The sequence below is a fragment of the Mustela erminea genome, chromosome 4 (genome assembly GCF_009829155.1).
Source record: "Mustela erminea isolate mMusErm1 chromosome 4, mMusErm1.Pri, whole genome shotgun sequence".
NCBI classification, from domain to species: domain Eukaryota; kingdom Metazoa; phylum Chordata; class Mammalia; order Carnivora; family Mustelidae; genus Mustela; species Mustela erminea.
Window position 1 is genome coordinate 24306559 of NC_045617.1, and position 23587 is coordinate 24330145.

General features: G+C 48.7%; 1 protein-coding gene across 9 annotated transcripts in view; it reads left to right on the forward strand.

The window, feature by feature from the left end:
- The window catches only part of SCML4 (Scm polycomb group protein like 4), a 99779-nt gene extending 78340 nt beyond the window's left edge, over positions 1 to 21439 (forward strand). For 4 of the 9 annotated variants that reach the window (XM_032338888.1, XM_032338893.1, XM_032338889.1 and 1 more), the window contains 4 exons: positions 6992 to 7282; positions 15129 to 15274; positions 17171 to 17268; positions 17781 to 17910. In XM_032338888.1, coding sequence (XP_032194779.1) covers positions 6992 to 7282; positions 15129 to 15274; positions 17171 to 17268; positions 17781 to 17811 — 566 coding nt within the window. In that variant the 3' untranslated portion in view covers positions 17812 to 17910. Of the gene's footprint in view, positions 1 to 6991; positions 7288 to 15128; positions 15275 to 17170; positions 17269 to 17780 lie in introns of those variants that run through there. The other 5 variants (XM_032338890.1, XM_032338895.1, XM_032338891.1 and 2 more) reach the window with 4 other exon arrangements.
- The last annotated feature ends 2148 nt before the right edge of the window (positions 21440 to 23587 follow it).

Below are 23587 nucleotides of genomic sequence, written 5' to 3' on the forward strand. Positions count from 1 at the left end.
AACCCACAGACTTAGAACAAAATCTTAGGCACACCAGAAACATTCGAGAGGACTGTTGAAGTGCAGGTGTCAGGCATTAAAATTATGGCTGGTTTCTGTGCGTCTCATTAGGGGAGAATAAATAAATGTACTTAAATGGACCGGAGGGGAGTCATAAGGTTGATTCTGAGGGCTGAGTGATTTGAACTTAGAGACAAGCTTAAAGGGAAAAATCTATACTGGCCAGAGCCCAAGTTAATGGAAAATTTAATTGAAGCGAATGAAACGCTAAGCCTCCTAGGTGGCGTGGCCTGGTGCCCTTTGAACCGGGAAGGCTGGGACAGGAGGCCACAGAGGGCCCAGAGGGAAAACGTGATGAGCTTATCTGAGCAAGAACCAGGGCGGGACTGGGCCTGAGCAAAGAAAGTCCTCAGACCTCCACCGGAGCCTCGGAGCCTCGGTGAGAGGCTGCCTTCAGGGCTGAGAGGAAATCTGCTGGTTTCTGCCACCAAGAAGTCCTCCCAGGGCCGCTGCCTCCCACAGCAGCACCGGCCCGGAGGAGCTGGCCGGCCGCCCGAGGTAGGAAACAATGGCCCCTCAGCTGGGGAAGGGCAGCCCTTCTGGGGACCTGCTGTTGTTTTCCAGGGTCTTCTCCGTCCTGCCCACTTCTGCTCTCCGCTTTTCTCCTGGCAGCTCTTTCTCTGCGGCCCAGAGCTCCGAGGCTGCACCCCCGGGGCGGGAGGGTGGGGGGCGCCTGGTCCACCATCGGGCAATCATCCTTCCCCAGCTCTTGGGGCAGCAGCCTGTGGGGCCCACAGAGCCACTTCCTTTTCGAATCTGGGTATCGGAGCTGGGATCTGGGGAGCTGCCCTCTCTTCTAGCCGCCGAGCCAAGCTGCTCACGCACGGAGCCCTCTAGACCCTGCTGCAGGGAGGGGTTGGCCTTTTGTGCCAGCCTGGGCAGGGGTGCGTGGCCGCTGGCCTGCACAGTCGCTCCCGAGCAAGGCAGCGGCTCCAGGCCCCGGGGAAGGGGGCGGCGATGATTATAGGAAGGGTTCACTGTGTGCAGCAGGTGCCGCTTCAATGGAGAAGTTACGACTGATGTGGGGAAACAAGGCGGGAGTGGAGGGGGTGTGTGGGTGGGTGTGGGTGCATGTGCACGCGCGAGAGAGCGGTGGAAAGAACTGTTTGTACTGAAAAAGAATCGTTTCTAAGACTCTGGGATTTGGGGGTTATTATTGCATGAATAGGTATTAATTGAGACTAATTTTGCAGATGGCGGTATTGTGGCTTTGCAGGGACTTCGTTTGGTTAAAGAATCCAAGTAAAGGGCCGGCTTCACTTTTTTGGTAAAATAAAGAGGCAAGGTCACTTAACTAGGAGCAGTTTGGGCTTGTGTCCTAAATGACAAGGAGTCAACCCCAGCCTGAGCTAAAAGTCCATCAGGAGTGTCTGCACATTTATACATGTGAGCCCCTTTTTCCTCTCTGCACTGCTCCTGCTGCTTTGGGACTTTCTTTTATTATTGTTATTATTATTATGCTCAGTTAGCCACGGTATGGTACATCATTAGTTTTTGATGTGGTATTCTATGATTCATCGCTCCATTGGCTTTTTTCTTCCTGCTTTTCTTTGGACGTTCTCTGCCTTCTGAGTGCCCTTCCCCGACCCTCCAGGAATGGGGCTGCATCGGGCGGGTGATCTGGAAGGCTCTACAGGGGTGAGGGAGGAGGGAGGTGCCCACACACGCCTGGCCCTCGGGTTTGCTGGACAGCTTAGGCTTAGACACAGTTCAAACTCAGAAGCAAATGGCCATCCCTTGAGGCTCGAGTGGGGTTGAACTCTTCCATAGTGTTCTTTGGCTTCAGTAATGGAAAGGCTTTCTATACAGCAGTGGGGGGACGACGTAGTTCACAGATCATATTGGTGAAAAGGGAACACTGGGCTCTTCTGAAAGTTCCCGAGACATGAAACCCTGAACATGCGGCAAGATGTCTTTGATGGCGCCATTGGTGTGTTTGCCCTTCTGTGTAAGACTGGCAAGAGTGCGTTATTCCTTTTCCTGGAGGAAAGATGTAATGATTTTCCAAGCAGCGTCCTTTGTCTCTTGGATAGAGGCAGGGAGGTTCAGAAAAAAGTACAGGAGTCCCCTCTCCCTTATCCCGCTTTGCTGAGTTGATGTTCTCCACAGAGATCTCCACCTTGCCAGGGAGACAAGCTCATTGCATATGAGAAGGGATTTTCTAAGAAACCAGGGAGAACAGGACAGGGGAACATCTTAACCTGTCAGCTCCCTGGTTGGCCACCAGTCTCTGTGCCGGAGCTGGGTCTGTGCGGGGCCATCCCAGGACTGCTGGCCCCATCTGGTGTTCACTCACCAGTCAGCCACAAAACCGCTAAAAAGTGTCATTCTCTCCACAGGATCTGGTCCTTCTTTTTACCAGCTTTCAAGAGCGGTTTTAGGTAACCAATAATCCATGCATCCCACAATGAAATTCTTAGTTACTGAGAGTTCGGCATACCCACAGTTTCTCTCCCTGTATGTTGATGACTTTGTGGTTTTGAGTAGTAGAAAGGTGATATATCCAGTAGTCACAAAGAAAGCAAGATGAATGGGGGTAAGATGTAAGGAGGAACTTTTAGGCCAAGAGATTTGCAGTACAATGAGCTAATTGTGAGGGAGATTGTAAAATTTCTTGCAGGAAGCTCTTAAATAAGAAGCTCATTTGTTTTCCTTATTTACCACCCAGCCCGAAAAGAGGGCTTGGTACTAACTCAGCATTCATTCTACTTTGAACACACCACCTTTCACAATTTCTGCTATGTCCATACAACAGTTGTAAAAGTGTTTACTCAAGATATTCCTTTAAACGGATTCATTTCCTTTAACTTTAGCTCTCTTAGTCACTTTAAGCAATGATACCGTATCAGTGAAATCAGAGTTTGATGGGCTAATTATATTTTATTGCTATACACTAAAATACATGACTGTAAGAAAACAATGTTCACCTGTTGCTCTGTCTTCCAAAAAGATACAGGTTCAAGTCCTAACTTTCAGTGCCTGTGAATAGAAATGTTCTTTAGAAATAGGATTTTTGGGGGCGCCTGGGTGGCTCAGTGGGTTAAAGCACTCTCCCTTCGGCTCAGGTCATGGTCTCAGGGTCCTGGGATCAAGCCCCACGTCGGGCTCTCTGCTCAGCAGGGAGCCTGCTTCCTCCTCTCTCTCTGCCTGCCTCTCTGCCTACTTGTAATCTCTGTCTATCAAATAAATAAAATCTGTTTAAAAAAAAAAAAAGAAATAGGATTTTTGGGGCATCTGGGTAGCTTAGTCGGTTCAGCATCTGACTCTTGACCTCTGCTTGGGTCATGATCTCAGTGTCGTGAGATAGAGCCCTGTGTCTGGCTCTGCATCTGACATGGAGCCTGCTTAAGATTTTCTCTCTCCCACTCCCTCTGCTCCCACCTCTGCCACCACTCTCTCTAAATTTAAAAAAAAGAAAGAAAGAAAGAAAGAAATAGGGGTTTTGCAGATGTAATCAAGAAGATGAGGTTACATTGGATTATGGGCCCTAATCCAATGACTGATATCTTCCTAAGACATTTGGACACAGACACAGATCCACAGGCAAGATGCCATGTGGCAACGGAGATGGATAGGAGGGATATATCTATAGTGGAAGACTGTTGGATACCACCAGCAACTAGGTGGACAAGTAGGGATATTACACTTGAACCTTAAGAAAGAACATGGCTCCGGGGCACCTGGCTGGTGCAGTCCGTAAGCCTCCCACTCTTGGTTTCAGCTCAGGTCATGATCTCAGGGTCATGAGATCGAGTCCCACATCAGGCGCCACGCTCAGCTTGGAATTTGCTTGAGTTTCTTTCTCCCTCTGCTCCTCCCCCCACTCCCCTTCTCTCCAAAATAAAAAATAAATCTTAAAAAAAAAAAAAAGAGGAAGAAGAAGAAAGAAAGAACATGTCCCTGCCAACACCTCAGTTTCATACCTCTAGCGTCCAGAATTATGAGACAATGCATTTCTGCTGTTTTAGGCCACTAAGTTTATGTTTTTTCCTATAGCCGTAGAAAGCAAATATACCAAAGTCCCAACTAAAATCATGCCCTGTCCCGCCAGTGGGACACACCTAACACTTGCGGAAATGCTGGGCTGGTTGCTCTGTGCAGCCCCTTTTCAGTCCTGGGGGTGAATGATGAGGGCCTTCCTGGTATCCGTCATTTTCACACTTCGCTATAGTGTCAACACCCCTATTTACAAAGGTGAGGAAAAGGCTGTTGTAACCAGGTTTGAGCAGATGTGACTCATCAATTCTGAACGGCACCCTCGTGTGTGCACCTGAATGTACTGCTCACTCCCAGGCTGCCTGGGAGCTATAGGCTAGGCAGAGCTGCGGTGGGGGGTTTGCGGAGCTATCTCCATGGTTGTTCACCCGCTGTCTCCGGGATAACTGGTATACCCTCTGCCGGCTGGAGGGCTATTGCCTAAGGGTCTCTCAAGTCAGTTTTACTTTTTGATGAATTCATTTGGATCCTAGCCCAGAAGCTGGCTTTTATTACCTTTGATCTCACCCATGGTCGTCAGCAGTTTTTCAACCAATAAAGTCCATGTTCCCTTGTTCCCCATTTCTGCACGTCATCACAGGGGGACAATCTTTCATCCGCATCTGTATTTTCCAGTGGAAAATACGGATATAGATTGGAGAATTAGCTGCGTTCTCTACCTCATCACTATCAGAACTACATAGATATATTTAGTCTCGATTTAAAATACTGAATAAACAGAATAAATGTTTTAGTTCTTTTTTATCGTTGTCTATCACGCATCCACATGACGAATTTATATATAGACCTTTGAATCTGTATTGTAATGTGTATTCTGTGTAATGGCTACCTCATTGCTAACAGTTATATTAAATAAATAAATATTTATTGAGTGCCTTCTGTATACCAGACACTACGAGTAGCTTCCTCACATATACCAAGGCACCTGCCACTAGGGACACAGAAAGGATTAGTAGCTCAGATACTGAGAACATTTTAATAAAAGGAATATAACGACAGCTTTACTGCTAACTGGCTTGTATTGGTGCTAGCGCATAGTAGGTGCTCAGTGTTTGTCTTCCTCTTCCTCACTCCATTCAGGAGGCAGCCTCGTACATAGCTCTGTAGCCTGGTCCTTTTTAGAATCTTCCTCCTGCTGTCTTCTGATTCAGGCGGAAGAGATGCAATAGACGTCATCCACGTGAAGGTGTGGAGTTCCGGCTTCCTGAAGACACCTTGCAGCCCTCCACTGGCCACGAAGCAGAAAGCACAGAGCATGAGTACACTGAGTCTGCCCAGCTGACTTGTGCCATGGTGGCCAGAGCCGTGGTGGCCAGGCTTGCCTGTGTAGCAATACTCTTGAGAATGTGTTCACACTTAACACCAGACTTTGGCAATGAATTATTTAAATAGCTTTATTGAGATGTATAATTCATAGATCATACAAGAATGCAACATAGTGGCTTTTAGTATATTCACAGAAATGTGCAGCCACAATGGCAGAACACTTTCAACACCTCAAAAAGTCCATACCCTTTAGCTAGCACTCTCTCCCCACCCCCGCTACCTCCCCTGCCCTCAGCAACCACTGATCTACTTTTGATCTCTATAGAGTTGCCTATCCCAGACATTTCACAGAAGTGGAATCACTTCATCTGTGGCCTTTTGTGATTGGATTCTTTCACTTAGAATATTTCAAGGCTCATTCACACTGTTGCAGTATCAGTATTCATTTCTTTTTATGCCCAAATGATAGTCCATTGTGTGGATATGCCTCGTTTGGGGGATCCATTCATCAATTGATCGCCTTTTGGGTTAGTTCCACCTTTGGGCTATTATGAATAGTGCTTCTGTAAATATTCATGTGCCAATTTTTGTGTGTATGTATGTTTTTATTTCTCTCGGGTAAATACCTTGGAGTGGAATTGCTGGGTTGTAGAGTGACTCTAGTTTGAACCATTTGAGGAAGAGAGATTGCACCATTTTACATTCGCACCAGCTGTGTATGAGTGTTCCACTCTCTCTACAGCATCATCAACACTTGTTATTATCTGACTTTTTATTGTAATCATCCTAGTGAGTAGGAAGTTCTACTACTTTGTGGTTTTGATTTGCATTCCCCAATGACTAATGTTGGGGAACATGTTTTTATGTGTTTATTGGCCATTTGTATATCTTCTTTGGAGAAAGATCTCATCAAGTTCTTTGTCCACCTTTAAATTAGGTTGTCTTTTTATTGACATTTATTGAGTTACTCTGGAAACAAGTCCCTGATGAGATATATGACTTGTAAGTATTTTCTCCCATTCTGTGGGTAATCTCTTCACTTTTTTGCTGCTATCTTTCAAAGCACAGAAGTTTTACATTTATGGAGGACCGTAGGGCTGACCAGATCAGCATTGGTTTCCCCAGTTTATTAGCTCTGGAGGAAGGGCAGTACCCTCAGGTGTTTTGAGACTGAAGGTGGGGAGGAAGTACCATTGCCCTTATGTCACCACCCAGATCAGATTGTTAACTTAGGGACATTGTGAGTCCTGTTTGAGCTCTCAAGCATCCCGGGCTGGGTGAGGAGGGCAGTGTTGGTGGGCAAAGAGAAAAGAGAGCAGGGAGATTCAGACAAGCTGGTAGAGACTGCTGGAGGGGCAACACCATGAAAGGGAAAAGACCTTTGAATTTTACTTTCAAATCATCAATAGCCAAAATAATCACTTTTTCCTCTGAACAGAGAGGGGCACATCTCTCATCCCTACTATAATATGCTTTGTTGGTGAGGCAAGTGTCTTAATCTGTTGAGAGGTGAACTATTTGGGATTATGATGTAGGGTCCATTCTTCCTCATCTCTCATCCCCACAGATAGTGGCACTGGTGCTGCAGGGGAAACATTTGCCAAGACTGTCAGGTAGCCTCTTGGCTTGCTCTCTGATCTCTGCTTCTCTGTCCTGCCTTCTTGCTTAGCAAAAACAGCCACCACTGAGGAGTGCCTGGTGAACCCTGTAGGCATGAACCGCTACAGCGTGGACCCCTCCACCTCCGCCTTTAGCCACAGGGGCTCCTTCCCCACCTCCTCCTCGCTGTACTGCAAGAGGCAGAACTCTGGAGATGGCCATCTTGGGGGAGGCCTGGCCACCACTGCCAATGGTCCCCGTTCCAGCCCCATGTCCTCTGGAGGCCCGTTGGCACCTGGGCTGAGGCCCCCAGGCTCCAGCCCCAAGAGAAACGGGACCTCTCTCGAAGGAAACAGATGTGGTAATGTAATGCATGTTCTGGCTTCCCCGTGTTTTAACCTCCTCGGCCATTGCTCTGGGATCACTGCATGTAGGGGGATGGGGATGGGGAGGGGAGGGAAACCATGCTGTCTGAACACGGGAACACTGGGAAATCAGAAGCCCTTTCGTGGGTTTTTGTTGTTCTTAAAAGCAGCTAACTTCAACCTTTGACCATAGTATTTTTTTTAAGAAAGTGGTGGATTAGAGTAGGCTAGGCTGTAGGAGTAAATAGACTCCAAAATGTACAGTGGTTCAAGTGCAATAGAAATTCATTTATTGTTCAAGAGTCCAAGGTGGGTGCTCTCAGTTGGTAGATGCACCCCAATTCAGGGACTCAGGCTTTGTCCATTTTGTGGCCCAGCTATCCCCTGTGGTCTCCGCGCCCCCAGCACCCAGTGAGTAGAAAGGGAAAGAGTGAGCACGGAAGGCACACACTTCCCTGGAGCCAGGAAACGATGCATGTCACTTCCGCTCATATTTCATTGACAAGAACTGGCCATTTTGCCACACTTAACTCTAAGGGAATCTGAAAGGTATAGATCAACGCTATGCCAGGAAAAAAAAGAATGAGATGTCAGTAAAGCATCGTCTCTTGTTTAGTGGGTGACCTTTGCAGGATACAAATACATGGGCAGAGTCAGAGTTACACATTTCTACAATGCTGGTTATAATCTGTCTATGGTTTCATTAGACAGAATGAGCTTCAGTCTCATGCATTAAAGATCCCTCATTGGAATGTAGTGCACAAAAGGGCTCTCATTCTAGGGGTAGCTTGGTATCCATTATGGATTATGGTTTTTAAAAAAATCATTTTCAAGCTTCAGTATTGCATTAATGAACAAAGGCTGTAGAGCATAGTAGATAATCACGTGGACTGTGGAACCAGATGCACTGGGCTGGAATCCTGGACCCAACACTTCCCGACCTTATGACCTTCTGCAAGTCTGGACTGCTCTGTGCCTCAGTTTCCTCACCTGTAAAATTGGAATGGTAACAATAGCATCTACCTCATAGGTTTGTTGGGAGGATTAAATAAATTCATATGTGTATTTAGTGCAAGACGTACACATGGTAAGAGCTCAATAAACATCAGCAGTCACAGACCATGTCAGCACACCTCTCCAGAGACCACAGCCCAGCAGCTCTGCACCTGAAAACTGCCGAAGAGAGGAGGCCCCAGGTGGAGGAGGAGTCAGGGAGTCTCCATCTTGCCTTCTGGAGCCTCCAAGTGGGTTGTCTGTCTTCCCTGGTGAGCCACATCTTTGTTCTGAGTCGCAGCTCTCTCTACCAGTAGCCCTGAGAAGCCACAGTGATGAGCTGTTTTGTACGGTCCAACGTCCTTCACGTGCTCCCCTCAGGGACCTCCCCCATCCTGCACAAGCCTCTCCCGGCTGAGGACAGAAAGATCTGCAGGAAATGCTGGAGGGAAAGGCAGTCCTGGGGGCAGAGCGCAGAATCTCTCAGCCAAGGGGGCTCTTGGCAAATGTAGAGGCGTCCTGCAGACTGCTTCCCAATGTTATCACGTCGAGCCATCAGCCGGACAAAAGATTTGAGTGGACAGAGCCCATTTTCCAAAGAGGAGAGACACTTCTCACCTGACTTTTAAGAACAAGAGCAGAGAACAAGATCCGGCACAAATCAACACTGGAATGTAAAGGAGGGGCCCCAGCTGTTTCCTAGGCTTGTCTGCAGAGTTTGTAACATCTGGTATAGAGTAGTCCAGTCAACGTCCATTAGCTCTGTGCCCCTGCCATGATGCCAGGGCCTGCACGGTTTGCCCCTGGTTGTCAAAACCCTCATGTTGGTGTCCCTCTGCCCTTCACATGTCTCTTCCTCTCCACCTCTTCTCCTCAACCCAGTTCCCATTTTCTCAGGGCAGTGATCATAGGACATCCCCTGATTGAATTGACTCATAATCCTAAGAGTGTTAACCCTTTTTCAAAAGGAGGTATTTACTCTCTCTTCCATTCAAGTTGGTGGAGTATCAAGCCTTAGGTCCTACCTGTAGGATTCAAGCAGTAAGAAGAAGGCACGATTTCGATGAAGAGAACTTCTGCCACTAGCTGAGTAATTGTCTGCTCCATCCCGGTCTATCTGGTACCCCCAGATGAGGGGAATCTTGGACCCCCTGAAAAGGATCTCAAGGTAGTTTCCTTCCCATCCAGCTTCAACAACCCTCTTGTCTTTCATATTCATCCCTACCTCAGCCCTTTGTTCTCCTGGAATGACACCCTGGTTAGCTATCTGAGGAGTCTTTCTTGAGGAGAGGCCCAGACCCTCCCCAGGAACCAGCTCTCAGAGAGAGCCCTTTCTGTTGGAGCTCGGGTTGCTCCCTGGGAAAGCCCCACTCTCTCAGAGCTCAGGTAAAATCAGAGAGATGGAGCCCACCGGCTACTTTCCACTCCAAGCAAATCACTAACTCTATCCTGAATACTGGCTGTCTCTTAAACAACTTAGAAATATTAGTGAGAACTTGGATACCCAGCAAATCGGAGTGGTTCATAATTAGCAGGACCCCTCTGGGCTGTGGGATATTTAAAAATCACAGCTTCCTCAGAGTAAAGCGGCTGCAGGTTATAGCACCTGAAGTCCATTGTTGAGCCTCTGTGTTCCACGGAAGAAAAATAAAAGTATTCACCCTTTGTAGGTACACTAACTCTCGAATGCTCCAAGGATTCCTTTAACCAGTATGTTAAATGGAACCACAGATACCAGAAAGCCAGCCAGCTATGCTCGTTCTAGCGTCAAGGTGAAGGAAGCGGGTGGGGAGAATAAGGGGACGGAGGGCAGTGCCGACCTCTCCGAAACAGGGTTCCGCTCTGCTTACATCTCACTGGCCGGAGCATAGTCACGTGACCACCAGCTGCAAGGGAAAGTGGGAAATACGGTTTTATTCTAAGCAACATGATCCCAGCTGGAAATCGGGGATTCTGTTACAAAAGAAGAAGGAAAAAAGATATTGGGGAGACAATCGACAGTCTCACCCACACCTCCCAATTAAAAATGTTCATTCCGTCGATTTCCTTCTGTAGCACTTTGTTCCCTTATCTCCAGCATGTCCTCCTTCTTGTCCCACAGTAGGAACCAGACCCCCAGCTTCGTGAGGTCCCTCGCTCATCTCTCAGTCCTCCACAGTCCCAGAAAAGGGGACTGCTTGTTTGAGGCATTTACTAAATAGCTATTTAGTAAATATGAGCCAGACACTTTCCATACATTATTTATGACTTCCTATAAGTTATATTTTACAATTTATTATTATAGTATGTACATATTATTATAGTGGGTATTATTATATACAATACAGATAAAGTGAAGATCAAGATAAGATTCAAGTGTTAAGCCAGGATTTTACTTTAACAGGCTTCAAAGCCAGCATCTTTCAAAATTACCCCAGGGATTTTCAAACTATGTTCAGTGGGCTTCAAGGAGTCCCTCTGAGGCTTTAGGGGCTAGGGACGGGGGGATTCCAGCACCACCACCCCCCAACCAGGGCCTCTTCACATTTGCATAGTGGGGTTCTATATATGCTTTGCTTGAACCGAGTTTGCACAGTTAAACCCATTTGGAACCCATAGAGATAAGCTGTGCTGAATTGAGTCATTGGCCTTCTTGCCCATTTGTCACCTATCAGGCTGGGTCCTTGCTGTGGGCCCTCTGGAGGCTTAGTAAGTTTTCCCTCCGCCCAAGGAACCGCTCCATTTTTGCTCTGAAATTGCATCCCAGATGTAAGTAGTTGGTGGGAAGAAACTGTACCTCTTCAGGAGGGTTTGACCCGAGTCATAAGCCCTAGAAGGGACCTAAAAATGGATTTTCCCCTGTGGTGATAATCAAAATGGTTTAAAACACAGAAGCCAGAAAACTGCAGGGGGCTGCAAGCAGGAGGGTAGGCAGGGATGGCATGACGAACCGTGAGGACTCCCCCTGGCCTCCTGCTCCTATGGCCTCTGCCAGTGAGCGCTGAGGGGACATATTGACATCTCCCTGGGTTTTCCTGATACTTGGGTAAAAATTTGAAAGCTCGTCCCTGTCTCTCATCCTAGATATAAGCACCAAGAACTATAAGGTTTTCAGATAACAAAAGCTTCCTAACTTTTGCATTAAATAGGCCATGTTATAGAATTCCCAACCACAGTTAGTCCAACCTTCAGAATCAAGAAAGGAAGCAAATATGACATTGTTATTGCCACCCCAATGCTTCCCGTGGATGAGAGTTTGCTTCTTCGGGGGTGAGGTGTTGGGTGATGGACAGAGAGACTGACCACCCAGTCAGAAGAAGGAGAATGGGGCCCACACTCCATGGGAAGGGGCTGAAGTGAGCCAAGGCTTGGCAAGGGCTCCTTCATCCTGGGGTAAGAACTTTTCTTTGAATGATGAATGAACCAAAGGAGATTATGTATGTGGTTGTGGGCATGTGTGAGACACAGAGACTCAACAGGCAGCAGTGCGAGGACCTGGGCTGTGACAATGCCAGGGGTTGCTCTGAGCACTGACGCACAGGCATTCTGTCCCTGGTGCATGTGGAACAACTTTAGAAATAACCGCCGCCATCTTTAATTATACACCCAGTCACAACTGGGTTTCCCTCTTCACTCTGCATGCCCTGGGCCTTTAGGAGCGAGATTTTTTTCACATTCTTTTCTCTGCTGTCCATTTTCCTCCACCTGGCCCAGCTGTGTCAGGCTGGACCCATCTGTCTTCCTGACACCTTCACATCCACTGGGAGGGGGGGGACGTGGGGGGCTAGCGTATTTATTATCTTTGTGAGCGCACACCACCGCAAAGGCTTTACAAAGCTGCCGCTGGAAAGTTCCATTTCTCTTCCTTCTACAGCGACCTTATGTGCTTTGGGTCTTGAGTGACTCCTGAGGTGTGACAGGCTTCCTGCTGCTCTCAGTCTTGTATGATAAGAGGCCCCCTCGGCCAGGCTCCCAAGCCAGGCCCGGCTGCTGCCATTCCATCCTGGAAAAGTGAAAAACACCCACAGCAAACACTGGGCACCAGGAGTGGAGCCACTTTCCAACTGGTCTGCCTCCCTCCACAGCCAGTACCTGGAGAGCCTCCTCAGTAAAGACAAGCTCAGCCGCCCTCTTGCTCAGCATCCTGCCGCCCCCAAAGGGGCCCTTGGCAAAGGAGTGCCCTGACCTTGCTCGAGGGAGGAGCTTAGGCTCCCCAGGACGATGCCCTGAATCAGTCTGGGGTTCTCCCTTTTCCTATCAGATACAGGAAACTCGATTTGACCCCTGCTCTGATCACTCCAAAATCATTCTTGGCACCGAAAGACTTCCAGCCTTTGTAATCAGAACATCTATTATCACCGCAATTAACGCCGAAACTCCAATGGGGCGGATTCCGAGGCGAATGCGATTTCCGTGGTTTCCGTGATTCCTCATCTCCATGTTGCGTGCAGATGTCTTTAAGTGCAGTGAAATCAACTCTAATAAGCATGCATCAGCATTCAGATGGCCCCAGGGTGCCTTAACAGTTTCCCGGCAAAATGCCCCGTGCCAACCCACCTTAGGGGACCCTTCCAGGTCCAGCGAGGAAAAAGCAGGGGAAATCCCAAAGTAAATGCAATCCTCGAGCAAACCATTATGATTTTAGGGCAGACTTGGAAATGCGATGCCGTACTTCGCTCAGCACTGATGGAGAACCGAGCCCTTCTCGAGCGCCCTGAAAAGAGGAGCAAGAAAGAGACAGCAGGGAACCACGGCACCCTGGGACTAGAGGAGGAAAGTGGAAGCCGGGATCTCTGGACGTGGAATTATTCTGTAGGGAAACCGCTTCATTGTCCAGAGCTTCTGCTTTCTTCTGGCCTGAAAATAGGATTAAGAATTACCTGCTCAAGGCTTTTGAATGAGTTATTGATACTGTTTCCACAAAGTACATCGAGCCCTTATTTACCAGCACATTTACTTAGAACTGGGGAGGCGTCAGTGATTATAAACCCTGTAATGAGAGGGTCCCGTTTTTTTTACCAAACACTTTGCCCCGGAGCTGGCAGAGAAGAGACGCTCAGTAGATGTTTCTGGAATGAATGGGGTAGGGGTGGGGTTGGGAAAGATGAAAATGATCATCCTCAAGAAACTTGAACCTAACTGGAGGTTACAGACATGCATACTTGCAGTATAAGGCAATTGTGGAAAGCATCTTAGGACAAAGGTGTGGGGGTTAGAAGCAGAGGAAGGGCACATCCAGATGGCAGGACGCAGACATGCTGCCTGGGAAGGGTCTGCCTGGGCTTTGATGGCTGGTGGAATGTCTGTGGAAAGGTGGGAGTGTAAATGCTTCTAGAGGGAAGCAAAGAGGACCAGCTGAAGATGGAGAAGGGAAGCTGGGGAGGCACGTGGTGGGTGTGCCCGGACGGGAGGTGCATAAGGGCGCCGGGCGCCTCCTTCCCTTTGGGGAGCACGTGATGCACAAGAGCTCTAGGACCGTGCTTGATCCCACTCCAGTCCTGACACCTGCCCTTCCTGGAGGACAGTGTTGCCACTTTACAGTTAATGAGCTGAGTCATGGTCAAATTGCTAGCCATGGGCGCTCCAGCACTTGTCCCTAGGTCTCTCTGGCACCAAAGCTCTTCCCTTCTGTCTCAGAAGGAAAGAAATTATTAAGACCAAAGAGAGTCCTTGACCTTGAGCTAGAGTGTGCACTCTGGAGCCAGCGCATAGGCTAGGGACATTCATAAGGGGCACAGCCAGAGCCGGGTCTGGGGAAAGCGTTGAGGCAGTGTACACAGGTGTGCTCTAGAAGAAAGAGATCCCAGGGCAAGGATGCCCACAGGAAATGGCTGCAGGGGTTTGGTAAGAGGTTTCCAGCCAGGGGAAGCAGGATACAAGGGAGAATCTGGAGTGAGAGGCATCCTTCTAAGAGCTTTAGAATAATTCACTGTGGGGACTGACTTAGGGATGCTAGAGACAGAGGTAGCAGTAGAGACATCACTATGGTTCCAGAAACCTGAGCGGCTGGAGAAGCCGGTGCGGAGGAAGGAGGATGAGTTGGTCTGGGACATACCAGAAAGAGTCAATCCCTAAATAGTGCTCAGCATCTGATGCACTCCACTCCACTCATCCCGCACCTTTTAACCTGCCATCCGGAAGAGGCATTGTCCCATCGGTGCAGCTCGCGCAGTCATCATTTATCGAGGACCAGCTATGTATCAGGCGCAGGAGTAGGCCCTGTGCTGTCGAGGGGTTCCCCCAGCTGGTGGGGTAGATTGGAGCAAGCGCTCTGAAGAGCAGGGGTTGTGAAGGCACGTGGGGCACGCCCGGAGTGGTAAGACCACATCTCCTGCCCGTGGCCCTCACAGACAGGGGGTCCAAGCTTTGGTGGCAGAGACCCCAAAGAGGCACCCAAATGCACCTCAGTTCTGTCATGTCTCTATTGTCTTGGTGTCCCCAGTGGGGGCAGAGGGGATCTGCATTCATTTGGGACCCCCAGCACTATAGGGCCCAGAGGGATGTTGATCTCGGCGAGCTTTCTCTGGTCACCAAGGGACCCGGCTGCAGGAGGTCCAGGGCTCCCTGAGATAGGGCTGAGCAGGAGGGGTTTTTAAAACTCAAACATGGCTCAGAAGCTCAGCCTGCTGAAGGAGATCTATTTTCTAGCACGCCACTCCCTGGGAGGACAAAGGGCTTTTGCCCGGATGGAGCCTTTGCTTCTAGAAGCGGCCTCCCGGTGCTCCAGGTTCCCCAAAAGCCGCTCCCAGGCTTTCTCTGTCGCAGAAGGTCACTCAGGCCGGGATGGGGTGTGGGGCGCGGGCAGGCCGCCCAGGGAGGCAGGGAGGCCCTCGTCCCCTTGTCTCATCTCTTCTCTGTCCACCCATCCAGCCTCGAGCCCTTCCCGCGACGGGCCGGACGCCAGGCAGCCACGGAGCAGGAACCCTTCCACCTGGACTGTGGAGGATGTGGTCTGGTTCGTGAAAGACGCTGACCCGCAGGCTCTGGGTCCACACGTGGAGCTCTTCAGAAAGCACGTAGGCGCGGGGCGGGCAGGGTGGGGGGGGTTGGTGGGGGGCTGGCCCCAGAGGGGGCGGGAGGGCTGGGGCAGGGACAAGGAAGGCGGAGGGTCAGGGAGCCAGGGCCGCAGGAGCGGGTGGGCTAAACCCAGAGCCCGGGCTCCGCTCAGAGGAAGGCCAGATGGAGCCACAGGCTTCTCAGAGCAGAACAACCACTTATTTTTGTTTTTAAGAAGGGATATTTGTCCCATCTGTTCCCTCCTTTTGGCCTTTATTAAGTATGCCTGTTTTCCTGCCCATCCATCCGTCTGTCTGTGCATTCAACAAACATTTATAGCACACCTACAGTGTGTGCAGGCACCGGGATAGCGCCGATTCCTCAGCCGCCGGGAGGATTCGATGAGAAAATGCACGTCAGGGCTTGAGCACGGTGCCCCGCTTGTAGTTAGCCTTCCGTTGGCAGGGACTCTTAAAACTAGGAGAGTCTGAAATATATAAAGTGGTAAATTGGTGGGGGGGGGGACCAGGTAATAATTACTGCTGCATGAGCCATCTTAATACGCTCCCGAAGTCAGCCCTCTATTGCTGCTATCCCCAGGTACTGCAAGCATCTAGCTTAGAACAACACAGGTTTATTATCTTCTGGTTCAGAGGGTCACAAGTCTGGCCGGGCTCTCAGGGGGCTGAGGTCAAGGCGTCTGCAGGGCTGATGGTTCCATTCTGGAAACTCTAGGGAGAATTCGCTTCCCTGCCTTTCCCAGCATCTGGATGGCTCGGCCCTCTTCCTCCAGTGCAGCAGCAGCAGGCGAGCCCCTCCCCAGCGGCCAGCTCCCGTGCTCTCTTCTGATTTCTTCTTCCACTTTTAGGGATCCTGGTGATTACAGCTGGCTCTCCCACGCAGCAATCCAGAATACTCCCCCTATTTTCCCAGCCAGCTCTTTAGCAACCTTAATTCCCTTTTGCTAAGTAACCTAACATCCTCCCAGGCTCAGGGGGGCAGGCTGTAGACATCTTGGGTGGGGAGGAGAGGGAGCGTCATTTCTGGCCAAGCCCAGTTACCATGATACTCTCCTCCTGTCTCTCACTTTTATTTGGTGATTCTGTCATAGAAACCGTATTCTCAGATCTGGGGAGACTCCTCCTCTCACCGGACACTCACATTTCATGAGGGATGTATTTGAGCTCCCTGGACAGCAAGGCCTTGAGAGCAAAGATCCCAGAGTGGGTTATGTTGAGCGGGATCTGAGTGGGAGGAGTCTGGCTCTCTTCCAGAGTCGTAGGGCATGGTGGAAGGCCAGGAGATGGGGTAAGAGAGAAGATTAGGCCCAAGGACGAGAATTTGTCCACTCTGCCATTTTGCCAGCGACAGAGAGAGTGATCTGGAGTGGATGCTTCTGGCTGGCTGGCTGGGTGCACGAGAAGGGTGGGGGTCCTCAGCTGTATGACTCCTGTAACTGCCTCTTTCCCCAGTCTGAGCACTCAAACTCTCTTTGTCTCTTGTGACCTGAAGATAGCAATGTAGCTGAGCGAGGAAACCGAGCGTTACTAGGTTCACGAATTCTACAAGCATTCTGGAGGGTTACCATTTTCAGAGACAAATAGGAAACAATACCATGACCTCACCCTTGAGGTTGGCATCCCCTTCGTAGTTCTTTTTGCTAAACCCTGAGATGAAGCAGGTACATTATTTACTTGTATGCCCCCTGGTATTGTTAACAGGGCCAAACACCTAAAATCCCTCGTCAAGTGTAATTAGCAATTTGGTAATCAGCTCAAGGTCGGTGGGCTTACTACCAAGGAAAGAAGCAAGAGGTTAGGGTGATGGACGGAATACCAGGGCCTCATACCAGCACCTGAAATGGAGGGGTAACTGCTAGTTTCTGGGTCTAACTGATGGACGATACTTTGTCTTAGTCTGTTCCGGCTGCTGTAACAAAAGGCCACAGACGGGCTGGCTTAGGAACAAGAGCAATGTACTCCTCAGCTCGGGAGGCTGCAAGTCCAAGGTCAGGGTGAGAAGCCCCCTTCCGAGTTGCAGACTGCCATCTTGCTGTAGAAGAATACTAATCCTATTCCTGAGGGCTCCACCGTCATGACCTCGTTGCCTCCCAAAGTCCTCACCTCCAAATACCATCCCATCGGGGGTTGGGATTTCAACATTTGAATTTGGATGGCGGACACAAATGTTAAGTCCACTGTAAACTTTTTGCTCCTTCAGCCCTAGAGCATGGGGGCTATTGGGAACAAAACTGGGTTTATGTTTGGCTCCTTCAATCAGGGGAGTAGGAATATGAAAGATCCAGTGTCATATGACCTCAGGGAGAGTATGGGAAGAGGAACAAATAGTATCTTTTTGCTTTAATTTATTTTTTAAAAGAAGATATTGCCTTGGGACTAAGAGAATGTGTGCCTGAGTGAACCCATATTCCCTTACCTCATGCCCTGACCCCATGTTAACCGTAGCCACTGTCTGATCGATCTCACCATCATCTGGATTTTCTTGTTTCTGATCCTGTCCCACCAGGAGATTGACGGCAATGCGCTCTTGTTGCTGAAGAGCGATATGATCATGAAGTACTTGGGTCTGAAGCTGGGACCTGCACTGAAACTCTGCTACCATATTGATAAACTGAAGCAAGCCAAATTCTGAAGGTTTCTCAAAAGATGGAAGCGAAGTCCAGACAAGCAGGTCTCAGGATCGTCTTCTGCCTTACCAACATCCAGCCGCCATCACAAAATGGCTTCTCTCCTGAAAAATAACATCCACAAAGACTGGGTCTTTTTCTAAAACTTGTGCATCTCTGCCTTTTAAAAAATTCAACATGGCCCCTTCGAAAGGCTCCTCTGTGTTAATGATTTGCCAAAAATTAATGGAAAAGCCTATTATTTTAGCATTCCTGGTAGGTTGGTTGCTGTGAGTAGGGGTCCTGTCTTTATGACAAGAGATCAGGGACCCCAATGCTACTGCCCAAGGAGAACCCTGGAGGGTTCCACGGATGTGAGAAGAAAGACCTTTGTCTTTATGGGAACTCCACCATAGCACCACCCGTTTTAAACGTTTTTAACTCTGCCCCAGGGGACCTGTCAGTGTGAGCCTTGCTTAATTCAGCTCTGGAAGCTGTCTTCTGAGGAAACATGCCTCCTCACCTTGCACTATCTGGAAAACTTGAATTCTTTTGCTCTCTGAAAGAGAAGAAAAAAAAAAATTTTTCTATTCCGACTTAATTGAAGTACTGTGTTTTCCCACTAGAGGGCAGACCGCTAATGAAGTTTCAAGACCCTCCCAGCAGCCTCCTGCTGATTTAGTACTCACTGGGCAGGTTAGGGTCTCTGTGGACTAGATCTAGCCTTCACAGATATGGGGAATTTCTTCCACAGTCAGCACCACAGATTGCAACATGGGGAAGAAACTATCTTCTAGAACGTTCTAGTTCATATCCAGTCATTATTGACTGACTGAGATGCACAAGCAGCAAAGGCAAAAATTTAGAAGTATGTTCCTCCCAGATGGGGCTTTGGAGTTCCCTCCCTTTCAGAGTCCTCACTGGGGTGTTGACGTGTTGGCGCGCTGAAGAGTCTTACTGACATTTAGCCATGGGTGTTTCTTTAAAAGAGAAGAAAAATGTCTCAGATAAGCTTTGAAATGGGAGAGTGTTGATTTCTTATTACATTGCTGGATTATGTAGTTGTACCGCTGGCTAATTTTTCTAGCTCTCAACAAATACACAGACATGCTATCATTGGATTTAATTCCATTTACAAATAGGTTTTCCCTCCTCACCGTGGAGTAATAGGAAAAAATTGATTTTTTACCCCTTTGCAGCTGTGTCCAAGGAAGGACGATGATGAGTCCCCGATTTACGAGGCAGAGGGCAACCTCATCTCCATTCTTCTTTTTATCCTTCTCCTTTCTCTCTTTCCCTCTCTCTTTTATTCGTCCTCCCACGCTGAAGAGGAAACATATTTACAAAATGAATTCACCTTTGCCATGGTATATCCTCTCCCTTAAAAACATCTACAGTGTCCGGTTGGAGGTGAGGGGTGAAGACTAGATTCCGCAGTCTCTGGGAGGGTGAGGATCAAGGAACACTCAGGGCCTCTCTGGGCCCAAGTGCAAATTAGAAAAAGCACCCCTTTCTCTGGGATGAGGGGACGGGCGGGCGGGGGGTGGTCTCGGGCGATGAACAGAGAAGGGGGGATTTCCTCCCCCTCCCCCTCAACCAGGTGCCCTTGCGCAGGACAGATGTACACCCTTGGGGCCTGCCAAGCTAGATCTGCATATTGATCTTCTATAAATCAGTTAGAACTTAGAGGAGGACGACCCACTTTGATGAGAGGAGAAAAAAAAGAAAAAATTCCTAGCGAAATCCTTTTTTAGACACACAAACGGTGGCTGGACTGAAAGCAAGACAGAGACGGGAAGGAAACCTGCCCACAAACTGAGTCTGGGTCATCAGGTTGTGGAGGGGCTTAGTGTGGGTTGCTTTGGGCACCTGACGGTACTACCCTGAATCGGGCCTCGGGATGGGGTCGTCCACGATTCTAACGTGATCGATGACTCTGCCCCTCCAAGTTTGTTCATTGCAAGTATTTGTGGCTGGTCTGGAGTTAGCTAAGTCCCCTCAAAAGGCCTTGGCCAGTTTATGTACTCAGAACTGCCCTGTGAAAAAGGTGAGAGGCAGAAAGCCCCCCCAACAACCTAGATGAGCTGGGTTTTTTGCTCAGTCCTCTGAAACTTGTCCTGCCTCTTCCATCAACATATATATATACCTCGTGGAGAGATTTTCACAACTTCCCACCCACCCCCACCAGTGCCTCCCTCACTAGAAAAGCATGAACTTTGGTGCCCCCAGATTCAAGTCATCCCCAAAAGATGTCAAAGAGATCCTTTGAGTAGGTTTCCGGGGGAAGAGAGATTTTAATCATCTCAAGCCTCGGAGCAAACTGGATCCGTGTTCACGTGTAACTGCTCTCACGGAGGTGCGATCTCATTTTGCATTAAACTTTAAGCAGGACAGATTGCTGAAGCCATGATATTTAAGGTTTGACTTTTTAAAAATCTCATTACTCTTAAAATGAATGCTGCCATATCAGAAAATAACCCAGGGAGGAAATTCCTCCTTGCCTGTTTTTGCACTGAAATGCAATTAGCCAACCAAATTATTGTAGCAATACTGCAATTATAATTAATTTTCACCCCTTTCAAAAATCTTGTCAAACCAAGCAGCTAAATAGCTCAGCAAATGTAAAACATGCCAGGCCATTTCCTCTAAATGGACCTTAAAGAGTCAGGCCATGTGTGTCACTGTTGTCCAAATGGGAGCTTATTTCAGGAGCCTCACACTTGTACAGACACGGTCCTTGTTATTCCATTGCTGTAGCTTTGCTTCAGGTTGTGGTGAATAATGACATAATTTTGCATAATTCCAAATTAGAGTGTGTGAGTGTGTGTGTGTGTGTTCATGTCCAGACATTTCCAATCACCCGTGTCTGTTAAACACTTGAAAAAAACTAGGGACAATTCTATTGCCTAACTCATTTTAATTATTTCATAAGTGCATGGATCCCTTTGTGAAGACGTCAGGTAAAAAATGTAGGGTGTGTGTGTGTGTGTGTGTGTGTGTCCTGACACAGTGGCTGGAAGAGCCCAAGGAAGAGGCTGAGAGCGTGTCAGCTATTCTGTTCTCTGGGTGTAAAATGCCTCCCCCAGCTTCAGGAAGTTGGAGGCAGAACCTTCTCTCTGTCTTTGGGACGAGGTATCCCCACTACTGCCAGCAGGGGGCGCCCTGAAGGCAGCTGGGGACGGTGCTGGGTTCTGGTCAGCTTCCCTCAGGATCTGACCAGCCCAGCGGAGCCAGCCAGCCCAGGCTCCCTGGGACTGAGGCGGGACACCTAGCTGGGGACCTCGGGGGGAGGGGACAGACATCTTAAGGGCCTTGTTTAGTGCCCACCAGAGCGTTCACCCGGCTCCCCCCATTGCTCTTCCCCAGGGCTGCCAAGGTTTTCTCCTTTCATCAAGAAGAAAGAATGAAGAGCTCCTAGCTCCTCAGAATCAAATACGCTATTTAAATCTATTGGGAAGGAGTCCTGAGCTAGGGTTGGTTTGCTTGACAAGGAAAGCAGCGAGAGAGAGAGAAGACACCACTCTAAATTTCTTAAGAACAAAAAAAAAAAAAAAAAGAACACCTCCTCTCACAGTCCTAACCCCTGAAGCCGCAATATATTTTAGTATTTATGTGCTGTATGGAATCTTTCCTTTCTAACTTTTTTCCATTAAAATCATTTCTAAATTATTTTTTGAGATTGCTTGAGGAGAATTTTGTCATATTTCTGAAGATAACCAGAAATGCCTAGAGGGGACCAAGGACTTGAGTTTAGTCATTGTCAGAGGGTCTTGAAAGATGGAAATATTCTGCTTTATTTCTGCCTAGCCAGGTTTTCATTAAGTGTGAGCAAGTGACGGCCGTTCTGACAGGGCACTTCTTCAGCTCTTCCCTAGTGGGGTTACAGGTGAAGAGACTGGACTCACCTTTTTTTTTTTTTTTTAACCTCAGACAACAAAACATGGGATTGTGAGGGAGTAGATGACCTTTGTAAAGCCGCAATGTTCTGTTAAGAAGAGGGGTGAAAACCCGTTGGTGGATTATTTTTTGTCATAAACACACTCCAAGAACTGAGTGGTTGCCCAGCCCTCCTGTGGTCTTGCCACGTCCTCTATCCCCGGTGGCATGAGAAGGCCACTTGAGAACCCCAGAGGAGAATCCGGCAGATGGTCAGACGTCTAGAGATGCCGTCATTCCTGTTTCCATCTTGTGATGTCACCTCAGGGCCGACGCCCCGCTGCACTCACAGGCGGCCACTCGGCTTCCAGAACCACTGCGGGCTGTGCTGTCGAGGGAAGAGCACTGGGAGTCTCAGGCTTCCAAGGAGTCCTTCCCTCCCGTGGTTACCCTAATCGAAGATGATTCCTTCATGGACAATTGGAAGCTGGATTTTTGAAAATCTAACATTTACTTGAAAGAGAATCTCTCTTATTTATTGCCACCAGTTAAATATTATGGAAACATGTCTGCTAACAATTTGCTTTGTGTAATTTGTTCTAATGCTAATAAGCAACAGCTGGGATACTTCCTGTGGTAAATTCCTTTGTGGTTACAGTGGTATTATATCACACATGGACTTCACCAAAACGCTGAACTTAAGAAGAACGTTCACTCTGGCTCTCTCAGACTTCAGGAAATTCCCCTGACTTAGAAGCAGCTCTGAGCAAAAGCCCATTTTTAGAGGAAGGTTTGCTCTTCTTCACTCCCTGCTCTCTCCAGCAGGGCCCAGACCTGGGCTTTTCAATCCTATGTACAGAGTCTGAGGGCGATTCTCCTCCCTTAGCACTGAGCTGGAGTTCCTCCAGAGGAAAAGACGGGAAGTAGAACTGAAGAATGACACCTTCCTCCAGGTGAGGATGCCGTTCCCAGAGCCCACAGGAAGGGGATGCGGACAGGAGAGGAGGGGAGACCCATCCAAAGGGGAAGAGGTGGCTCAGAAATTGAGTGAATAATGACGTCACCCAGTGGGGGCACAGCAGGATCTTTCAAAGACCAAAGGGTCTCAGGAGACTACTCAGACTTGCTCTGGGCTGCCAGCCCGCCATGCTCAGCTTTGTTGCTCCACCGTCTCACCTGAGCCTTCTAGTCAGTTCCATGCACTGATGCTTGATTCAAAAGGCCAACACAAACGTCTTCCATTAGTTCCTACTTTGGAACACACCCGGCGCCTTGTTTTTCCAAACAGCTCACTGTGAAAGCACAGACCCGAATGAAGTGCCCTTGCACTGTCACCCGTGTGACTGGATGCCGCTGCCATCATAAACGTAGCATCCTCAAATTTCGGGAAGGTTCTGCCTCCCCACCCAGCGCTGGATCGCCTTCCCCACAGCCCTGAGAAACGGCTGTGCCCGACTACTTCCCATTAGGGGGAGTTCACGCCCATAGGAAGTGGCTTGTTTCTCCGTTGGACAGCTCTGGTGGTGAAAAAGTTATTTCTCAGGGAGACACAGATGTCTGTGAATCACACACAGACGTTGGAGATGAAGCCAACTCTGCAATCTTTCTCTTTTTTAACAGAGCTCGTCCATGCAGTAACCGCACCTCTAATACAAATCGACATTGGCAAGGAGATCCTAGATCTGCTACCCTCTATTTCAGGATAGAGGAGCAGACGCTTTATATAAACGTAGAACTTAGCTAGGTCATGGCCATCAGATTCATCAGACCTGTCATGAAGAACTAGCAAAATTCTTGTGGCCTCACACACACACACAAAGGAGTGTCCTGG